This window comes from Delphinus delphis, chromosome 9, assembly GCF_949987515.2.
Source record: "Delphinus delphis chromosome 9, mDelDel1.2, whole genome shotgun sequence".
NCBI lineage: Eukaryota > Metazoa > Chordata > Mammalia > Artiodactyla > Delphinidae > Delphinus > Delphinus delphis.
In genome coordinates this window covers 3,357,186-3,379,867 of record NC_082691.1, presented here as the reverse complement: position 1 = coordinate 3,379,867, position 22,682 = coordinate 3,357,186, and the positions used below count along the sequence as shown (strand labels likewise).

The window sequence follows — 22,682 nt, the reverse complement described above, 5'->3', positions numbered from 1 at the left end:
CAGCTTCCAGTCTCAGGAAGAATAGGACTCCACCACACACACCCACACCCACACACACACACACACACACACACACAGAGCAGATGAACAGAACAACAGTCTGACAACCCGACAAGACACCGCTTTCTTCTCAGGCACCAAAGACTGACTTTTGTAGTTTAGCTTGAGGCAGGACCCGTTAATGTCTTTCAAATCCTCTTGTGAGTAGTTCCCTCAGATAAATACGGATCATGCAGGAACTCACTTACAGGGGAAAGATGCAGGCAGTGTTTACATGGTGTATTTCACTTGGTGGCAAACAGATGAAAATGAAGCAGGGTGCTTCTTCTGGGCTGAAGACCTGGGGAATGTCCTGGAAGGGTGCTGACCTAACAGATCACACAGTCCGATCACATGTAGCAAAAACCTGCTGGCTTCCTGTTACAAACTGAATGCCTCCCCCTAAATTCATATGGTGAAGCCCTCACCCCCAATGCAATGGTCTCTGGAGGCGGAGCCTTTGGGAGGTCATAAGCGTTAGATGAGGCCAAGGTCACGAGGGTGAGGCCCTGGCGGGTGGGATTAGTGTCCTTGTAAGGAGAGGAGGAGGGCCCTCTCCCCACCCAGTGAGGACATGATGAGTAGGCGGCAGTGTACAAGCCAGGAGGCGGGTCCTCAGCAGAACCAGACCCTGCAGACACCTTGATCTTGGACTTCGAGCCTCCAGAACCAGGAGAAGTAAATTTCTGTTGTTTCAGGCACCCAGTCTCATGCATTTTGCTCTGGCAGCCTGAGCTAAGACAGCACGTGCACCCCCATTTCTGTGGTGGAGGCAGGTGTGTGCCCACGGTGGACCCGCCCCTGGCGCCCAGTCCTGGCCTGCTGCAAACAGAGCCGTGCAGAGAGGAGGAGAAGCGGCCAGCAAGGCTCGGAGTAACCCCAGGGCCACAGGCAGATAGGCTTGGAGTGCTACCCTGGACCCTGGGCCCAGTCAGGTGCGGCCTCTCTCCTCCCAATTGGGAGCATGGGTGATGGTGAGATTTTGATGGAGTAGCTCTAATAGATACTTTGCCTATTCACAGATTTCTAAATTAAGACCTTAATAGAATGGCTGTGATGCCAACTGGGCGTGACCACCTACAGACTGGGGCTGGGGGCAGTTTTGTTAAAGCCAAACTCCTCTTAAAACATGGGAAGCACTAAACCGTTTTTTTAGAATTAGTATAAAAGATTAAGGATCAGTTATCCTTAGCAGAAAGAAGCAATGAAAAGGAAATGGTTTTCCTTTAACATATAAATGACTAAAACTAATTGTTTTCCAAGAGTAGGCTTTTAAAAGATGGGTGTGCGGTGTGATGTGGGGATTGGTTCTCTCAGGGATCACAAATTCAGATTCTTTCAGGGATTCGTCATGTAAGAAAACGAGGCAGTGAACTAGGTGTATAATAGGGAGTGGTGGAGACTGCAGCAAACGGGGAAAACACTTAATGCATTGAAACCCATGTGCGTATCTCTTCCTAATATAGACACGCACACGCACACACACACACAGACACACACGCACACGCAGAAAACAAAACCATGCTGCTCCCTTTCATCATTCTTCATTTGAGATGGCAGTGATATCGTTTAAACGCTAAGCAGGGAGCAGTGAAGGTGACCAGAGTGTAACTGAGCAGGACCCAATGGGTCTGTCTGTCCCCAGGACAGACCCCTCCCCATGTCCTCTGCCATGGGGCCTCTCGGAAGTACTCAGATAACAGTATCTGATGCACATTTCCTGAGTTGTTTTGCAGATGCTAAAACCCTCACCAAATGGAAGATGTTAACTACTTGATGACCATGAGCCCATAGCCCCAGGCCTCCTGGAGCCTAAGGACTGATAACATTAACCCCTGTGACCCTGCCCTGTTCCCTCGCCATCAGCTAATCTGAGAATTGTGCAGGAGCTGATCACATACCCTACTACCTGCCCCACTCCCTCACCTGGCTTTTGCCGAAACCCTTTGAGGAGCTGGGGGCTTTTTACAGCATGAGCCACCAGTCTCCTTTGCATGGCCCTGCAATAAACCTTTCTCTGCTCCAAACTCCGACGTTCCAGTGCGTGGCCTCACTGTGCGTCAGGCACACAAAATTGTGCTAACCAGAGGACAGCTGACCCAGCTCCAGGAACAAGGCTCACCATCGCCAACTAGGACGTGGCCACCCGGACACATCTGAGGTCGGAGCCTGGCTCCCATCAGCCTGCCTCAGCTGCCAATCACCCAGCAAGTGCTGGACCAGGGCGGGAGAACGGGGCACAGGCATCCTCAGCTCACACCTTTGGCCCCTGCACTTCCCCTTGAAGCTGAGCCTCTTCCAAAGCATCCTGATATTACAACAGGCCAGCCCAGCAGTTTCTCCAGTTAATGAGGTCCCTTTCCACGGGGGTTTAAGAGACTGTGGGGCTCACTCACAAGAAAGGGATCCGTCTCTGAGCTCAGAGGCACCCCTGAGAGCCGAGCACTCAGTTGTGTCAGCTGCTGCATCCTGTCACCCTAGAGCAAGATGAGCTTATTTCTCTGACTCCCTGGAGGGCACAGGAGGCCAGAGGGGGCTCTGCTGCAGGAGGTGACCTGAGCTGAGGGGTTGACATCCCAGCACAGTTTATCCCTCAGGCCACCAGCGTCCCTTGTTCCTCACAGGCCCAGGGAAAGGCAGCAGCCTTGTCAGAATTCTTTCTTTTCCTACCCCACACTCCCTGACATTTCTGCCAAGTGTGACATGGCTGAACTACCAGCCGATTGAGGCAAAGGTGCTCAGGGGGGCCCTGTTCCACGTGGGAAGGGACTGCCAGCCTCCTGGCCAGCTGGGGACTCCCTGTACTGCGGCCCCAGGGGAGAAAGGTGCCACGGTGACAGCCGTCCACTGGCCAAGGGCCCTGTGCCCCCAGAACATAACTGTCAACAATGAGAGAGCGTGACCGGGGACAGAGCTACGGCTCCTGACACCTTAACAGGAATGAATAAATACGAGTCCTGGCTTGCTTGAAACTAATTGCGTATTTTGTTTCAAGCCTTCTGAAACGAAAATATTGAGACACTTTTTCAAAAAATGCATGAAATTTAAAAGTAAAATGTAAGTAAGAAACCTTTTAAAGTTGGACCAGGGAGATAGATATAAACGAGTGTAGCACGTCAACCTCTGACAAAAGCAAAGACATGATACAGAAGGGCCGACCTGTCTGGTACGGTGTATGTTAGTATTTATTTCTGAGGCGCTTCGGGAGCAGGGGGCATATCACTTAGAAGTGGTCTGAATTTTCTTCCAGGAAGGGCAGAACAGTTGGCCATGGCCTACTGGAGCTTGGTGCCACCTGTGACCTGTAGCCCTGGACGACAGAAGGAGCCTTTGAAAATGTTCACCTATTTCAGAATTTGGCCTCAAGCTGCACCAGCTCCCCAGCGATCATCTTTTTCCAAGAACATTTAAAAGTTGTATTTAATGGCATCTCCTGTTTAAGGATAAATTTCACAGCTCAAAATTCAGTACAGGACACACCAACCCCTGCAAGGCACGGGAACATCAGCCCCACCACCAGCTCAGCTGTCACCACCCCGGAGGCCCCCGCTTTTGTAATAGGCAGTCGGGGTTCTCAGCCCCAGCACCCTTGATATTGGTTGTTGGGCTGTTCTGGACCCTGTAGGATTCCAGCAGCCTGTCTGGCCTCCGCCCACCAGATGTCAGTAACGTCTGCCCACCCCAGTTATGACAACCACAAACGCCTCCACATGTGGCCAAGGCTCCCTCGTAGGGACAACGTGGACCCCAGTTGAGAACTACTGATCTGCAATTTAGTGAAGGAGGGGTTTTGATCCCTTCTTTCTTAACTCTGTGCCTCTGCTTCTGGGATCCTGTTTTGCTTCCTGGATTTCAGCCTTTAGATTGCATCTGGAACTTCTTTTAGTAAAGGTTTCTTGGTAGTACGCACTCTATTTTTGTTGAAAAATATTTTTGTTCAGGCTCATTCCTGAAAGATAGTCTTGCCAGGTACATCCATTGAATTCATGCTTATTTTCTCTTTGTTCTTTAAAGATGTTCTTCTACAGCTTTGGGTTTTCTATTCCTTTTTTCTAGGCTGTGCCAGGTGGTTTGCAGCATCTTAGTTCCCTGACCAGGGATTGAACCCATGGCCCCTGCAGTGGGAGCATGGACTCTTAACCACTGGACCTCCAGGGAAATCCTGGCGGAAATTTTCTATTCTTGACGAGATGTCAGGGGTCAGCCTAGTTACTGCTATTTTGCAGATAAAGTCTTGACTCTGTGGTCCCTCTTAAAATGTTTCCTTTCTCTCTGGTGTTCTGCACTCTCACTAGGTGTGGTTTTATACATATACATACATATATATATACACACATATATGTATATATATAAATATTTTATATATACTTAATATATGTGTGTGTGAGATATATACACACACATACATATATCTTTTTTTAGATTCACTGGGATTCCTGCATCAGGAAATAGGGGTCTTTCAACTAGAAAGTCTCCGGTACTATCACTTCATCTTCTCCACATTCTCTGCTACTTCTTTCAAAATTCTAACTGGATGTATGTTAGACCTTCTTTCTCTATCCTCCATATACCAAAACATTTCCTTCCTATGTTCCATCCGTGCACCTGTGTTTCATTCTGGGCAACTTCTTCAAATCTACCCCCAGATTCACTAACTTATCTCACAACCTGCACCTATCATCCTGTCAGATCCTCCCCTTGAAGATTAGTTCCAATTACTGTAGCATTCCTTTATACAGGCTCTATGTGATTCCTTTCCAAAGCTAGCAAGCACTTGGTATGTACTGATGTGGTTTACCCATCCACTTGATTCCCGCATTTATTTCTCTGTGCATAAGAAAATATTCTCGTTTGTATCCCAACACCTGGGTCTGATCTGACTGCGTCTGTCTCGGCTGACTCTGGTTTCTGACGCTCTTTCCTCTTGTGTGGAATTGTTATTTTGACATCACATTCCTTGGAACCTTATTTGGGGGGATTCTCTGCGGCTGGAGAGTGTTTGCCTTTGTCAGATACCTGTGGGCCCTGCCAACCTGGGACCACTTTAAATAAAAATATTCCACATGGATTATCCAGAGCCCTCAGGGAAGCATGACTAGGGGCTCCACATCCACAGCAGGGCATGTGCAACTGCTGAGAGGGAAGCCTCCAGCTCTGCCCAGTGCTGAGGCCATCCAGGGGGTGTGTCTACACTGACCTCTTGCAGGACAGGCTCTTCCGGGCAGTCTGCTTTTATGAGAGGTACCCTGATCTGACTCTCCCTACCTGGGGCCCTGGACTTGTGACGTGGCCCAGCCTGGCCTCGAGTACCAAGGGTCCAGGTCCCGGGCATCAGTGGACACCCTAGGACAGCCTCCCCTGAACGACTGACTTTCCTGTCTGGTTTCATACATCCACCTCTATGGACTAATTTCTCTTATTTTTTTGCCATTCCTGCTGTGCTTTTGAGAAGATGTGTTTTATTGTATGAGATCCAGGATTTCATGAGTTTTCTAAACAGTGGGTTTTCAGCCTATGAGTCTTCCATATTCCCAGGTAAAATCATTTCTGCCATGAGGGGAAATGCACAGGCCACACGGCATCTTAGTTTTCCATTGCTATGCATTTCCACAGGCCTAGGGCTTCCCAGAGAGCTCGCAGGGCCACGGGCAGATGCCTGACATCATCCTTTTCTGCATCCATTCGAAAGGCACCCTCTGTCCTGGACGCACCCCAGTGCCCGACAGAAATAGAAGGAGAAGTGAGATCCAGCTGGCAGGATCTCAGCCTTGGAACAGATAAGCAGCAAGAAGGATTTCCGGCTACATAATCAGAACCGTGCCATGAAGGACGGCTACAGGGGGTGCAGACTTGAGCGGAAGACCGTATCCTTTACTCAATCTCACAACTATGCTATCGGAAACAGGCTCTGGTCTTTTCCCTAGAAAGCTGCCCCAGGATCCTTCTTCCTCTGTCATTTCAACACAAAGCATTAACAGCAGTGAGATCTAGGTGAGGGGCCTCCACCTGCCTACCCTGCAGACCACGACCCCACCTGACCAACCTCTGGGCACATCACTCTCTATAGGGTCACTGCCCCTTGATCGGAGGGACCTGACGGTTTGTCACTGTATATCCAGGATGTAGCCCAATGCCTGCAAATATTTATTCAAAAAAGTATTTTTTAATAAATAAATGTAAGCATGAGCTTTCTGTTGGGACTTATCAGATCTGAGAAGGAAACACTTCTGGGCACACACAGCGCCCTAGAGTCACTCTCTGATGGTGAGGAAATTCACAGGCCATCTTGCTGGTGACCAAGCGCCATGCTGGGGCAGGACCGCCCCTGAGATGCACAACTCCCCAGGCCGCAAGTGCAGCAGGCTTTTGTTCTGCTGTTTGTGCAGAGCTCTGCAGGTTCTCATATCTCTCATTTCCTTCTTATAATGTGAGAGACAGCATCCTCTCCACGTTTTCCCACCAGCTAATAAGGAGGTTCTGAGTATTGCCCACGGGCACAGGGATGAACCAGAACACAAGCTCACGTCTTCAGAGGGTAAGGACTCTGTGCAGTCCCAGCCACACACAAAATGCCCCTCCATCCCCACGGGATCAGGAAGGTAAAGAGGCAGAGTTGGAAGGAAGTGTCCAACAGACCAGGACTCAAATCCTGGCTCCCCCATCACGAGCTTGATGACTTCGGTCAAGTTACTTAACTGTTTTGAACCTTAGTTTTCTCTCCTTTAAAAAAAAAAATACCACCAGCTCATCAGTCTATTGTGTAAACCCTGCCCCCACCCAACATATAAAACATATAAGCAATGGATGAATGTTGGTTTCCTTCTTCCCAACATAAAAGACTAAACATTTAGGTTAGCAGATATTTGTCCTGTCTAAAACTTCCATAAGACATTTGGTCCACACCCAAAGGTCCTTGAAATTTGGTCCTATCCAAAGAGTCCATGCCAAATGGCTTTGGACAAGACCAAATATCAAGGACCTTTCTTCTTTTTTTATTACGTATAGTTGACTTACAATGCTGTGTTAGTTTCTGGTGTACGGCAAAATGTTTCAGTATTATATTATATTAGTATATATAATTTTTCAGATTCTTTTCCATTACAGTTTTTACAAGATATGAATACAGTTCCCTGTGCTACACAGTAGGTGGTTGTTGATTATCTATTTTATATATAGTGGTGTGTGTGTGTTAATCTCAAACTCTTAATTTATCTCTCCCCCTGCTTTCCCCTTTGGTAAGCATAAATTTGTTTTCTATGTCTGTGAGTCTATTTCTCGTTTGTAAAAAGTTCATCTGTATCTTTTTTTGGATTCCACATATAAGCAATATAATATGACGTTTGTCTTTCTCCTCCTGTTTTACCTCACTTAGTATGATCATCTCTAGATCCATCCATGTTGCTACAAAGACCTTCTGCTATGGACCAAATATCTTATGTAAGTTTTGGACCGGACAAAATGGTCTTGCAAATATCAAGGACCTTTTGGCAGAGGTGGAATATCTTACGGACCAGAGATTTTATGGAAGTTTTGGATAGGACCAAATGTCCTGTGGGAACTTTTATAGCATTTGTCTCATACACACAAATAAAGTACTGCACGGAGCATGTAAAAGTGCAGTCATTCGCGTTAGGTTTCCCCTACCTCAGTTAGGGACACATCTGAAAGGTCTAGGGAAACCATAGGTACTCTCCTTTCTTTAAAAAAAAAAAAGTTAGGGCTTCCCTGGTGGCGCAGTGGTTGAGAGTTCACCTGCCGATGCAGGGGACACGGGTTTGTGCCCCGGTCCGGGAGGATCCCACATGCTGCGGAGCGGCTAGGCCCATAAGCCATGGCCACTGAGCCAGCGCGTCCGGAGCCTGTGCTCCGCAACGAGAGAGGCCACGACAGTGAGAGGCCCACATAACGCAAAAAAAAAAAAAAAAAAAAAAAAAAAAGTTAACATTTAAATGGCATTGAACAGAAGGGCAGAAACTAAGAAGTCCAGAATTTGCCAAATCTTCCTAGAAGCCAAAACAAATTCAGTCCTAGCAATAGCGCGCACATGAAACTGACTTACAGGAAAGAACGTCGACTTTACACAACTTAGTTCATGTTCCTCGGCAAAGGAAAATAATAATGGTGTTGTTTTGGTCTAAGTAACATCAGTCAAAAGAATATAAATACGATTAGACTGAAAAATATGGAGAATTGTGTTTCTCTTTATGGGCACTTGCTCATAATTGCAGTAGAGATCTATTGAGGTGGAGCTTTTGACTCCAAATTTCATGTAAGTTCTTTTTCATTAATAAACTCTGAGAAAGGAGATTTTGCAACAAGTCGGCTGCTGAGGCCCCAGGAGAGGCTTGTGACTCAGTGGTCCCGGGTCATCTCACCTGTGACTACCTCGTTCACTGATCTTCTGTCCAACGGTCCCCATGCTTTGCAAGACAGCCCAGCAAGCAACACGTATCAATAATTCATTTTCTCTTTTTCTTCTAAGACTTAATACAATTGCCAGTCAGACCTCCTGATCGGCTACGGTAACCAGCGTGGACACACAGAACTGATACCATCCCAACCGAAAGCGAAGTGAAATTTCAGTTCTCCTGTATCTCGGGGAGTCGCATGCATTCTGTTAGGTTCTACAAAACACGGAAACAAGCTTGCAGACCCTGTTTCTGTCTTCACGGTTCCCCTGAAATCAGGATTCCCAGGAGGGGAACAAGTTCTTTTGTTGCTCAAAATGGAATCGTGTTTTAACTAATGAATTTCAAATTTGACTTGCTGCTGGCATGTATGGTAGCTCTCAGGGGCAAATTTAAAAGTGAGGCCCTCATACGTATGCTACAAGGACCCACTGACATAAGTAAGTAGCACAGTCATTCCTGAAGTGGAGCTCAGAATGGAATAGACACTAAATCACCAAAATCTGGGTGGGTGGCATAATTATGTTTATAAGGCATCCCGTGTATTACCCATCACTCTGTGCCTTCTCTACTAATTCTTTCTTCCAGTCATACTTGCTGATGCATCCTTGCCCCACTGCATTCCCTACGCCTCCTTGGACCCAGGCCTACGAGGTCAACTCTGGTCACTGACCCTATGTTACAGGCTGCATTGTGTCCCCTCTCAAACTCAGATGTTGCAGTCCTAAACCCAATACCTCAGAACGTGACTGTATTTAGAGACAAGGTCTTTACAGAGGTAATTAAGGTAAAATAGGTCATATGTGTTGGCCCTAATCCAATATGAGTGGTGTCCTTATAGGAAGAGGAGATCAGGACACAGACATGCACAGAGGGCCGACCATGTGAGGACACAGGGAGAAGGCGGTCCTCTACATGCCAAGGAGAGAGGCCTCAGGAGGAATCAGCCCCGCCCACCCCTTGATCTCAGACTTCCAGCCTCCAGGGCTGTGAAGCTGTAAGTTTCTATTGTTTAAGCCACCGGGTCTGTGGTACTTTGTTATACAGATGGCATGCCCCAGGAAGCGAGAGAGCACGTGAATAGCATCCGTGTATAAAAATTATAAACGCATAGACCAGCTTCCTTACTCGAAGTTGGAGGCCTGCGGGTGTAAGAACAGGACGCTTGGTATAATTTCAGAGGCAGCGGAGGACATTCTACTGGTAACTATGTTTTTATTTGAATATACAAACTAAACTGCAAACATCCCTGGAGGGATGAGGGTATTACTCTAATTGTTATCAGCAGCTTAACGGTATTTCACTGAAGGTCTTCTGCTGACATCTGCCTGAGATCAACCAGGCTGTAAGGAATGGGAATTTGAATGGGGTAAAGAGCCTCGGTGAGAAGGGGAAAGACAGGACTGAAGTACAGAGAAAACTGGGCAGAGAGTGAAACCCAGCAGGACCCTGGGGGGCCCTCCCAAGTACAAAAGCCTTTCTGTGCTTTCTATTTCTTGTTTGTAGGAAAAAGGTTTCTGCCTCCAAGACCTTCCCTGAGTTCCAAAGGGCAGATTCAAATAGTCACTAATTAGGGGAGCGAGGAAACGCAGAAGGAAACAGGGGCAGGATGTGGGAGAGTCCCAGTTCCTCCTGAGGGGTGGGCACAGATTTCTGATCCATATCCCTGAGCTCTTCTGCAGGAACTAAGGCCCCCATCCCAGTGGAGGATGGTGACTTCAGGCTGAGCACAGATCCCTGGAGCACCGCCCTGTGACCTCACCACCAACCAATCAGAGTAGGGTTACACACCCTGAATCCCGCCCCACAGGTTTTGCCTATAAAACCTTCTTCCCTGAAACCCACTGGGTCTTTGGAGCATGAGTCAGCCATTCTCCTGGCATGGCCCCGTGATAAATAAACCTTTCTCGGCTCCGAACTCTGACGTTTCGGTTTGTTTGGCCTCACTGTGCACCGGGCACAGGGACTGCAGACACATACCCAGGACAGAGGAGCAAGAGAGGGCAGGCAAGAGACACGCTCTGTCCGGAACATGTGCGCAATAGCATCACAGGCACAAGGATCCGGGGTTCCACCTTCTCAGGCACCCACCACGAGCTCCCAGCCTCCCTCAGTAACCGACTCTCTCTCGGAAAGCAGAGAACAGAAAGCGCCTGCGTGCCTCCCAAGGAAAGAGGCCCAGAACCGGCCTGCCTTTCACCCCCCCCACCCCCCACCCCCGACCTGGCCGTGATCGGGAGCGCCCCAGACATGACCCTCTGGCACCTCAACCGCCACTGAATTACATTGTTTTCAGAGAAGCACAAAGCGCTTCAGATGTAAAATGCGTTCCTTTCCTGTCGTCCATGTACTGTGTGCTGTGCAAACTGCAGGCCTTGATGGGTCTCCTGGAAGCCTGGAGGACCCAGAGCAGCTACAAGAGCAGTTGTGCCCCACAAACCCCTGGACTCACAGCTGACCCTATACCCCTCTATGCTTATCCTCCCAACACTCCCAGAAAGCACCGCACCCTCTTTTGTTCATGGAATGAAACTTGCACAAAGCCACACTAAGTTAGGGAAATGCCTTACGAGTGTTCCTGATATTAACAGAATGAACAAGCATGATATATACAACGCAATCGTTATGCAGTTGTACTTATCATAGGAGCAGGAATATAATGAAAATTTTATAGCAGCTGTGCACAGCGTCATCCTAGCATCTGGTAATGATTGGATGAAAGTTAAGAACAAAGGATCACTTGAAGATGAAAGATGCTCTTAATACTCTAAAAATAGCTTTATTGGTATTTTAATTCTCACTGAGATTATAATCTTTCCAATCTACCTTTAGTTGCTATCATCTCCCATCTCAGAGTGGGAAACACATTCTACTTATGCACCAATTTTTGAAAACAGGAATACAATACAAGGCATGTACGTATATACACTACCAAATGTAAAACTGATAGCTAGTGGGAAGCAGCCGCATAGCACAGGGAGATCAGCTCTGTGCTTTGTGACCACCTAGAGGGGTGGGATAGGGAGGGTGGGAGGGAGGGAGACGCAAGAGGGAAGAGATATGGGGATATATGTATACGTATAGCTGATTCACTTTGTTATAAAGCAGAAACTAACACACCACGGTAAAGCAATTATACTCCAATAAAGATGTTAAAAAAACAAAACAAACAAACAAACAAAAAAACGATCTCCCACCCCCATACACATGGGCAGCTTCATGGCATCCAGCACTTAGCAATGAATAACAGAACAGAAGCTCGAATTCTTCCTTCTACCTGTGACGGCTGCTCTGGGATGCGTTTGGGCTTTTGAGATCAAAATGCTAGTAGTTCCTCATCCTACCTCATGGACACCTACAAGAAATGACTATGGAACCACACACAGTGCAAACCATAAATGGTATTAATTAGAAACTAATCCCTCGTCTTCGATCTTGTAACACTTAGGTTTTCCTATGAATCTAAAACTCCAGAGAATCGTTTGGCTACAGCCCCGTCCCAGGCCAACACGGAAGGCCCCTCCTCTGGGCTCCACCAGCTCCCATGGCCAGCATTACTTATGCACTTCCGGGCTGCACCCCAGAACATCTGGGGAGGCATCTGCCCAGCTCCCCAGTCCTCCAGGAGCATTCTGAGGGCAGGGTTCCAGACTCACTTCTGTAGTATGGCCAGGGCCTGGTTCCTAGCAGGTTCTCATCAAGGTTGTCTGTTTCTCCAAAGGGCTGAAGCCAAGAACTGTCTTAAACAGGTTTGCCTGGAGATAAACCCTGGGTGTCAGGTTGTTAGAACTCCAAGGAGCCTTAAGGAATTTCGGGCCCTTACCTTACAGATGAGGAAAAAGAAAGCCAGAGGGGAGATGTGCTTTGTTCCCATCATGCAGCCCATTAGTGGCAAAACCAGAACGGAAACTCATCTTTTCTGACCAAATCCCAGCATCTCCACACTTCGTACATTACCTATAGATCTGTCCTTCTCGGCTTTATATTAATATTTCTACAACACTCAGGAATTCATTCCTAAAACTCACTACACGCTGTCACATCCTGGGCACATTCTCAACTTGCAGATCTCAGAGGCTACGGTCTGGGCACCCTGAAGGATTCCTTCGCACCTGCCTCCTTGTTCAGCTTTGGGGGCTGGAGGTGCCAGGATGCCCTCTGCTGCCCGGGAAACCTCTGGCATGCCAAGTCAACTGGCCAAGTCCAGTTGGACTGAGCCGACCATGGGGGACTGGAATGACTGAGCAGCCGTGCAGTTGTCTCCCAGGCTCGGTACTGAAGAAGCAGGGCTTTCGGGGGGAGTTCACCCCCCCGGCCAGCACAAGCACTGGATGGCATCTCCATCCACACCAGTGCCCCTGTGGGGCTGGGCTTTTGGTTCAAATAAGAGTGTAGGGGGTAAAAGCGTGCTTGACACATGAATCTGCTCCTTAACAGCTGTGTTGCCTTCGACACCTTTTAAAAATATTCTGTGTCTCAGTTTCCTCTTCTTTATCAGCTGGAGATAGTAGATAATAATCTACTTTATTGCGTGGTTTGAGGTTTAACTAAGTTAATACAGGTGAGAAATGCAGCCTGGAGTCTAACATACACTAGGCATTCAGGAAATAGCACTACTAATATTATTACCAGTACTCACCTAAAATAAAACCATTTTTAACCGTAACCTGGACTTGTTGTTTTTGCTGTCGACTTTGTTTTAGCATCTATTGAGCAAGCATTTTTTTCTTTTAATTTCTAGAACATCTGCCTGATACCCAGCACATAATCTAGGGAAACGGCTTATTTATATGTACAGTCTCCCTTAATGAGCTATTAGCTCAAGAACACATCCCAAACAGCAGGGTAAATTACCCTGTGTTTGAAAACAGGGCGAGCATTTCGGCAGCAACACTTTTAACTCAGGAGCAGCCAATTAAGGTTAAAAGTACAGCCAGTGATTTTGCTCAGGCTGTTCGCCTTAGGGCCACGGGCTTCACTCTAAGGAAACCCTTTTATCGTGAAGACCGAGCGAATGCACATGGACTGGGCACACGGCTTTCAAAAATTACTTCAGCACTGAAAAAGAGGGGTCGTGCTGAGGGGACGTGGGCACAGCGCCGCCCACCTCTGAAAACCACAGAGCGCCTCTTCTCCAAAGTGGAGACTCAGAGCCGGTTCACCCTCTCCTGGGACGCGCAAAGTCGCCCGGGCGCTCGCCTCTTACCACGAATTCCTCCAGGGTCTGGTAGGTCTTGCCCCGGAACTCGCAGTAATTCTTCCTCTCCTTGCACTGCGGACAGCACTGGCTCGTGTCGACGTGGATGCAGCGTGGGTGCAGCCGCGGGCACTCGGGCTGCGCGCACAGCGGCCCCTCCTCGGTGCACAGGCATGGGCAGGCCGAGGGGCCCGGCGCGAACTTCTCCCCGATCGCGTACACGAAGCCGCTCTCGTCCACGCAGCCCTTCCCCCGGTAGTCCGGGTACGCGTACTCCTCCGGCAGCTCGGGCGTGGGCTCTGGGTCTGGGCCCGCCGCGTCCTGGGCGGCGGCGGCCGGGGGCTCTTCGTGCGGGGTGTCCCCGCGGGGCCGCCCCTGCAGGTCCCCGGCCCCGGCGCCCCCGCCCTGGGCGGCCCAGGCCTGTTTCTGCCTGCTCCACGCCTCCCGGCCGGCCAGCCCGCGGCCGCCCTTGCCCTTCCAGTCCCGGCCGCCGCCGCCCTCGTCCCTCGCCGGGCGCCCGAGCTCGCTCACCCGGCCCGGGCCGTCCCGAGACGCGTGCTCGCGCTTCTCCTGGCCCGGCCGCTCGGGCGCCTGGGCCAGCTTCTCCAGCGGGATGCTCGGGCTGCACAGAGCCACCATCAGGCAGCAGGTGAGCAGGAGGGAACTGGACAGCGCGCCAACTGCCATCGCAGTGGAGCTGGGCAACCCCTACCGCGTCCCGGCGGCCGGGCGGGCGGGGAGCGAGGTCGAGGGGCGAGTCGCATTCACAGCCCGGGGGCGCGCCGCCGCCAGTCTGGAGCCGCCGTCCCTGCGGAGAGAAAGCAGCACAGCTGAGCCCCGAGGCCCGCGCGCGCCCGGCCCGGCGGCTCCCGAAATGGACGCGCCGGACCCCGAGGGCAGAGGCGGCATGCCCGGCGCCGGGGCACGGCCCGGGGTCCTACACATCCCAGACTGTGGACACGGACACGGAAGCGAGTCCCAGGAAAACACCGGCCCGCAGTGTTCCCCGTGTCTTCTTGATTAGCGGGTGGCGGAGCAGCGGGGATGCAGCTAGCGGGGCCCGCGCCCCCTGCAAGGCTCGGATGGAGCCACAGAACTCCGGATCCCGGAGCCCCCTCCGGGTCCCGGCCACACTTCCCTAAAGGCGACTCAGTGGAGAATTCCGCAGTGGAGCGGGCGCTGACGGCAGTGCAGGAAAATAAGAGGGAAACCCTTCCTCGCTTGCCCGAAGGTGTTTGGGGAAGAAGGGCGCGAGGGGGGTAAGAAAGCTCCCAGGACCCGGTGACTCATCCTAACAACTTTGCAAACGCCACCAGTGCGGGGCGCAGACGCCCCTTCCCCGCCCTCCGCCCTCCGCCCGGTTGCTCAGAAGGTCCGTGACTGTCCCCCAGCCCAACCCCCGTTCCCGGTTGCGGGTCGGGGCTTTGGGAGGCTGGGGCTCCTCCACCAGCACCCCGGCAGCCGCTCAGCGACTCGGGGCGCAGACCAGAGACCCCTGCGTGGGCCGCAACGCGCAGTCGCCTAATTTCTTTGACCCGGGAGGGGTCGTGGCGGTGGAGCAGGGGGGCCCGGCAGCACTAGGGTGTGCGGTGGAGGAGGCCGGGGATGGCGGGCGCCGGGCGGGGCGAGCCCCCTTCACTCTGCCTGTCTCCGAAAGCCTCTCTGGTTCCCAAACTTTATGCCGCCCCAAGGGGCCCATGGAACCCTAGACGCCGCAGGATGCTGGCCACCCAGCCTCTCTCCACCAAGCCCTCCAACTCCCCTCGCCCCCCCGTTCAGCGCGCCTCCGGGTGGCTTCCTCCCCCTCATCCCCACCCCTCTCAAGCAGGCTCGGGTCGTCCGTGCCCTCTGCCCACCCCCATCCCCGGTCCGGCGGACTTCAGCCCGGGCGATCACCCATATGTACAAACTTGGCCTTGGGTTAGGGGGCTGCTCCCGAGCAGCAGGGAGGCGGAAGGGCGCCCCGGGCGCGGACACCCAACATGGACCCTCACCCCCCGGGGGCGGGCGCCCAGCCTACGTACATGAGCACAGGGCGCCGGCCGGACGCGGGGCTCGCGGCGGGCGCTGGGGCAGCAGCGGCGGGCGCGGCCCTGGGGCGCCGGCGCCCATCCTCCGGCCGGCGGGGGCCCGGCGCGGGGCGCACCGCGGAGAGCGCAGCCCCACCTGCGCGCTTCGCCCGGCGCGTGCACCCGGCTAGGGCGTCTCCGCTGGCAGGCTCATCGCACCGCCGGCGGCCGGGAGCCGTGGCCCCAACTCGCGTCAGTGCCCGGGCCGCCCTCCGCCGCTCATCCTCAGGTCTGGTCCCCGCGTCTCCGCGACGAATCGTGCCCCGGGGCCAACCCGGCTCGGCCTCGCTCCTCTCCTCTGGCAGGCGCGGGGAGCTCCCCGTACCAGGCGCCGGAGGCTGGGGTATCCGCGGCGCGTCGGAGGCAGAAGGGACGCCCGGAGCGCGGCGGGCGAGTGGCGCCGAGGCCGGAGTGGGAGCCCGCGCGCCCGCCTCCCGCCCCGCGCGCTCCCCGCCCCTCCTCTGCGGCCCGGGTTCGGGAGGCGTCGCCGCGGCGGCCGGCGCTGCCCAGGGGTTGGAGGGTCTCCCGCCCACCCGCCCCCTTCCAGGCCCGAGACCCACCTGTCAGCTTGCAGCGCAGCCGCCTCCCCACCTCCGCCGCCGGCTGCCATCCTCCGGCCTTGTCACTCACTCTCCGCTGGACCTTTCATCTGGGCTTTTTCCTTTCCTTTATTCCTCCCTTTAATTTCTTCCTTCCTAATTGGCCCCCTCTGGCTTTCCTCCCCGTGGACGGCTTGGTCTTGCGACTGTTGAAAAACCAGAACCAAAGTGTGTTCAATTTGGAATTCGAAGGCCGTGTTAGCCTAGCAGCCTGTGGGAGGGTTTTTTTTTTTTTTTCCTCTTTACATTCCGAAACCCGGAGGTATAGGCGCAAGAGTCAGAAACTCATAAAAACCCGTTCAGCGTGCTTTCCGGCTCTCTGCCCATCTCTCCCCGGTCGATGCCTATGTCCCCTCTTTCCTGCCCACACTCTCCTGTCACCGAAGAGAAACATTTCGGGTTAACTTCGCTGGGATGCTAAGCTGTCAAGCAGAGGCCTGTGTGGTTCAGACTTGGTCTTACGCTTTGATCTTGCGCGATGGACCTGCTACTTTCCTTGGATAAAGGAGAAAAGGAAACTTCACATTAACCCCTAAAATGGGATGTTTATTATAGAGATGTGCATTCCCAAGGCAATGGTTCCTACCCTGTCATCTTAGAATCACTGAAAATGCTCAGATGTATAAACACACAACTTTTCCCCGACAAGGTCAGGCCCTGGGCTGGGGGTGGGGAGCTTTGAGACTAATTCCTCTTCTCTCCCACCTCTTGATAGTGGACAGACCAGATTTAAATGAACTGCAGAAAGGCCCTGTCCCAGCCACAGGAAGACTGGGTGAGAAGAAGCTTCTCCTTACCTACCAAAACAAAAACAAAAAAATGAAAAAAAGGTTTGGGTGGAGGGTTTCAATGTCCAGAAAGATTTAAGCACTTCTGCCTTTGCAGTCCCTACCCCCCTTTTCTTGCTGTCACCTCGAGGCAAGAGACGGTTGCACTGGCCTGTGGGACAGAACAACCTGGCCCCCCAGTCATTACATATCATGTTTGTTTTTGTTTTGACAAGAAGGACTCTCAGAAGGTTACACTGACATAGCCCCAAGTAGATGCGACACATCAGAATAAAACGCTAATCATACGTGCAGAAGATTCTACTTCTGGCTGACAAGTTGGTTGGGGTCCGATGGAGGGAATCATGAAGTCTCTTCCGGTCCCACCTCAATCACGGGGCCCTTGAATCAGAAAACCTCTGTGCCAGCGCGCGTGGGCGCGGTGGAGAGCCCTGAGGATGAGACCATAGGGCCCCCCGGGAAGGGGCCTGACGGAATGAGGGGCTAAGCATGTTGCCCAGTGTCCCAACCTCTTCATTTGGGCAGCGACTCTAAGAGGCAGTGTGGTAGGTCAGACGAGATGAGGGGAGAAGTAATTTTAGAAGGATTTCTGTCCTTAGTGGCAAACAGCGCTCAAGCCGCCTTGATTAGTTGAGAGACTCAAGGAAGCATCAGGGACTTTGCAGGTGTGAGGGAATCTGATCCACTCCCCCACCCCCCAATCCCTCGCTCCCTCGCTCTCTCTCTCTCTTCTTTCCTTCCTACTTTCTTTCCTTCCTTCCTTCCTTTCTTTTATCTACATTCTTCTCAGGCTGCAGAGTAAGAGGTGGCAGCAGAAAGATCTCTGGTCATGGAGTAAGATGACATGGGTCCCCCTGGCTCCACTAGGGGCCAGTTTTGTGACCTCGGACAAGTCAACTGCTGTCTCAGGGTCCCCATTTTCTCATCTTTAAAAGGAAGAAGAAAAGAATCTCTGAGTGGGTAGGAGCCCCACAGTGCTCTGGGACTATGGCGTGTTTCTGCCCCCGGCCCTGTTTTCATCTGCTTTATTAGCCTTAAACCAGCCAGCAGAAGCCCTGAGTCTGCAAGTCTGTGCTCAGCCCCAGGCCCAGCAGGCAGGGCAGGTGGGTTCCAGGCCAAATTCAGAGTTGCCTCCTCGTCACCTTCTCGGTGCCCTGAGGCATAACTCATTTACCCTCCTCTTCACCAAGGCTTGTTTCTGTCTCTGTTTCAGGTCTTGTAGCCTCGGACCGGACTGTGTCTTAGCTCCATGGAGTCTGCACCCACCTCTGAAACAGTGGCTTATTAAACAAGGGGCTGGAGCTGTGCTTGATTCATCTTCCTGTGTTTACAGCCCAGGAGGCAAATGAGGAGGGAGGGAGAGAAGAAAAAGGGAAGGAAGGGAGGATGGGATGGGGGAGGGAGGGAAAACTGGGAGAACAGTGCTTATGCCTCACACAGTCCTGGGCCCATTCATAGCATCTCACTTATTTCACACAGCACACCTGGTCTTGGGGACACCATTATTGTTTGCCATTTTGCCAGTGGGGAACCACACCTCAGGGAAGTTGTGAGTTGGCTGAGGTCCCAGCTCACAGGGCAGGAGCCAGGTGACCCTGGAACCTCACTCTAACTCCAGGGCTTCTGGTCCAGTGCCACAGCTCCCTGCCTCGGTGGCGCTGTGTCCCTGACTTACTGTACGTGACATGAGGTTCTCCCAGCTTCCCAATCCAGCTGGTTTCACGTGACTTCACATTCCGGGCCCTGCTCTCCTGAGAGCACAGAGAGGCAGAGGGGATGGGAATGACCAGAGCTGTCAGTTCCGGGGACGTCCTTGTGGTCACATGTTTAGACCAGACCAACCTACTCTGGGGCTCAGTCTCTGTCCGCCGAGGAATCGGGGACAGAGTGATACCTGCAATACTCAGGGAAGGTAACTCCTTGGAGGAAAAAGTCAGACCAGGTGCCCTGGGAAGGGAGGCACATCAGAGGATAAAGTGGGAGGAGATGTCAGGAAACTTGGGTCTGCCCCCTGCCCCCGGGGGGATGAGACAGGGTTGTCTGTGGGAATCGAAGGGGCAGAGGTGGTGTTTGTGGCTTGAGAGTAGAAAAGAGACTGTGGGATAAAATATGGGATGAGGTTAGGAGGATGAAAAAAAACAACAACAGCTGCGAAACAGAGGGCCTGGTGGAGACTGGAAAGCAGATGCTAGGGGCCAAGCGCCCTGTGCATTTTCTCCACGAGTAAAGAGCTGCTTGTTGCTGCAGGAAGAACTTCTCCAGGGCTGGCCGTGGATGGGGAGGGTGCTGCCGGCACTGCCAGCCTTACAGGGAGGGGATGCAGAGTGGCTTCTGTGGGAAGGAGAGCCTTCTGGAAACTCCTGTTCCAGGTAAAGACGGGGCAGAAAATGCAAAGCCTCGAGCCTCTCAGGAAATCCTGCTGTTCCCTGATTGCCTGGGCCCAATGCCTAAGGGTTGCTTTTATTTAGTTCACACCTTTGCAAAGCTGCATTTACCTTGAATTCTGGACTTGGGCCAGAGAAAAGGAAAAGCTGTAAAGTCTTCATCTTTCCGGGTTAGAGGGAATAAAAGCCACTCGCACCTGAGATCAGGGTCAGCAGGACTTTTGTGGTCGGGCAGAAGGCGGACCACTAACTCAACGTGATGAGTGAGAGAAGCCACCTGGGGCGCTCAGGTGGCCTTTTGTGATGTGCACAGAGCAAGCTGGCGACTAAAGCTCAGGTCTGGACCGGGCTACTGGTCAGCAGAGGCAACAGCTCCATCCCGATCAGCCTTTGATCCACGGCCCGGGTGGAGAGTTACTGTTCCCGTGCTGGCCCTCTGCACGGGCTGCCTGATTACACCACGCCTCGGGGACTCATCCCTCCTGCTGTGCTGCCCAGAGTCAGCAGCATCTGTTCAGATAATCGAAAGGATGACTCACAGATAAGTCTTCTAAAATCAGTGGCAAACGCATGTTTCTTGAAAGGAGGTGGCGAGGGATCCATTTAGAATGTACTATAAGGGCCTGCACTGCATTAACATCCCAGACCCCCAGACCACAGGCACGTGGACCAATACAGAAGTTTCCAAAACAGTCCTAATGGAACCCGGGCCCCTCAGCATGGACTGGCCTAAGGAGGGCAGCACAAGACTGTGGGCTTCTGCTGGCACACGCCGTGCCCTCGGAGGCGAGGTTCTGTGGGCATCGGGCGAGGCAGAAAAGCCTTGGGTGACGCCATTTAGGTTGTTTTCCTCCTCCTTCTGGACAGCTCCAAAGGAGGCAGCCGGGCAGGTGCTGGGTGACATGCTGACCCCGGGCAGGGTTTTCCTTGGTTGATAAAGGGAGCCTGGGGTCCACTCTGGAGCACTTCTGAGAGGGGGTGTGTTTTCTAAGGACCGCATCTCTGGCTCCTGGTCTAACCAGGAGTCATGGACCAGACTGGGCAGTGGCACAACCAGAGACCTAGCTTTGTTTGTACTCTGCTCCCAGGCCCCCCAGAGTGGGCCGTGGCACCACCCAACAGAAGGCCGAGTACGGGGCAGAGCATATTTCCAGGAGGACCCCCAGCACACGTGGGTGGCACACATGTCTGCTGGAGAGTCAGGCAATGTATCTTCCTGGGATGGCTTCTCCCCCAGGCCCCAAACTGACTGGCCTCTTGACCCTTCCATGGTATGCCGAGGGCACTTGGAAGTTCTCTGGGGGATCTCAAGGCTCTCCAGATGTCACCAGCTCCTGGAGCAACGCCAGCACCAGAGGAAGGGGAACTTGGCCCGGGAAACTGCTTGGGCTCAGGCCCTGGGCTTCCGACATTAAGCATGTGCCTCACAACGATCATAAGAAGTGCTTCCTTGCCGCAAACTGCTTCTGCATAGACCCCAAACGTGGGACCATCCAGACATCCAGAGCTTAGGGGGACGGTGTCTGCATCATAAATCTGAGATACAGCTGGAAGGAAATGGTCAGTGGTTTGCGCATAAACCAGGAGGAATCGAGGACCAAGGGAGAGTGTGGGAAGCGTGTGATGGACAGGATGTCAGTCAATGTCATTCATCACGTATCTCAGGTTCACCATTCCTCCCGTTCCTGCTGCACACAGAGCCTTCCGTGGAGTCCATGTCTATGGTCATCCCTGGGTGGGGGTGGTGATTTGGACCTGCAAAGCAGAACAAGGCTGACACCATCAAACTGCCCACACAGCCAACAGCCTTTTATTTTCAAATCCACACTACTGAGCATCTGTAAGACAGTGTTGCATATACTTGTTTAATGAGCCCTCTCACCTTCCGTGCCCCAACCCCCTTACCGTAAGTCACTCCTGTATCCCTAGCTCCTGTGGCCTGTGCAGTATGTAGCTGGGCCGTGACCAATGTTTATCAGATGAATTAGGGAAGAATGTAGACAGCGTGATCTTTGAGGATCTCACCTTGCTTGCATCTCCAGCTACTCCCCGACCTCCACACTGTGCTTGGTCACGCACTGAAGTCCTGCAGGCGCCCTCGGGGGTCTCTCGACTTCCTTCTGCCCTCTGCCCGGCTCTCTTCACTCTTACCCTTCTTCTCCTCACTCAAAAATACGCAAGTTAGGTTTTAACTCTAGCTCTCGAGAGAAACTCCTTTCTTCCAGCACCAGGCAGAAGGAAGCGTGGAGCTTCTCTGTAGTCTTGAGCCAAGAAGAAGTCTCGTCCACTGCGCTGTCCGTACCCTCTTCATCCTGTTATCCCTCACTTTCTTGCAAGATTCAAGAAAAAATCCTTTGAGGATTTGAGTGAGGGTTGAGGGATTCAAAACCTGGTCACCACCACTGGTCAGTGAAGAGTTACTTGGGTCTCCACTGGCAAGGTTTCTCCATCATATACTTGTGGAGTTGGTCCTCTGTACACAATCATCAGTCTTCATTTTATTCTTTACATCAAGTTATTCAATTTGGTCCATTATTCTTGTGATCCTCGTTCTATCTTCCCATAAATTAACTCAACAGCCGAAGTTTATTTTGTCTGGAGATGTGATGAGCACAGCTTCGTGTTTCTGTGGCCAAGGCTGGGTCTTCTCAGGGTACCACAGCTGGTTTGCTTCCAGATGGAAACCAATTCACTAATTAGTATTCTTGGAATAAATTTTTTCAGACAGTTCCAAACCCACCTTCTACACTGCGTTCAAATCATATTTCTTCCTTGTGCCCCACATATATTGTTACTATTTCATTCATTAGAGGTTTACTTATTTATGCTCACGCTGATTTTACCGGATGTTTGCCATCCAATATCCGTTCTCTTTCTTCTGATAACAAACATTGACCGTTTTCCTCTAGAGAACCAAGCCCATCTCCATCCTCAACCACCTGCTCCTCAGGCAGAGCTGTCAGATGGGGCAAGGGACCGGGTCTGGCCGGGGTCACCGTCCCTCGGCCACGGTTGCATCAGGGATGGTCGCGTGGTCCTGCTGAGGCTGTGAGAGTCAGGTCTATCACTTTTGCTTGAATCATCTGAGAATTGAAGTTTTTTTCTCTTTCTCATTGACTTGAGTCTCGTAAAAATTAAGGCTGGACCTACCAGGGGCATCACTGGTTGTAGACTCTACCTGAAATGGAGACAGCCCCG

At 52.0% G+C, this 22,682-nt stretch overlaps 1 protein-coding gene across 2 annotated transcripts in view; it reads right to left on the bottom strand.

Moving 5' to 3' along the window:
• VWC2 (von Willebrand factor C domain containing 2) overlaps window positions 1-16,487 on the bottom strand; it is a 117,754-nt gene extending 101,267 nt beyond the window's left edge. Inside the window, exons 1-2 of one of the 2 annotated variants that reach the window (XM_060019766.1) lie at window positions 16,274-16,487; window positions 13,654-14,452 (exon numbers count right to left, since the gene is read on the bottom strand). In XM_060019766.1, coding sequence (XP_059875749.1) covers window positions 13,654-14,331 — 678 coding nt within the window. In that variant the 5' untranslated portion in view covers window positions 14,332-14,452; window positions 16,274-16,487. Of the gene's footprint in view, window positions 1-13,653; window positions 14,453-15,668; window positions 15,782-16,273 lie in introns of those variants that run through there. The other variant, XM_060019767.1, reaches the window with a different exon arrangement.
• Between the last annotated feature and the right edge of the window lie 6,195 nt (window positions 16,488-22,682).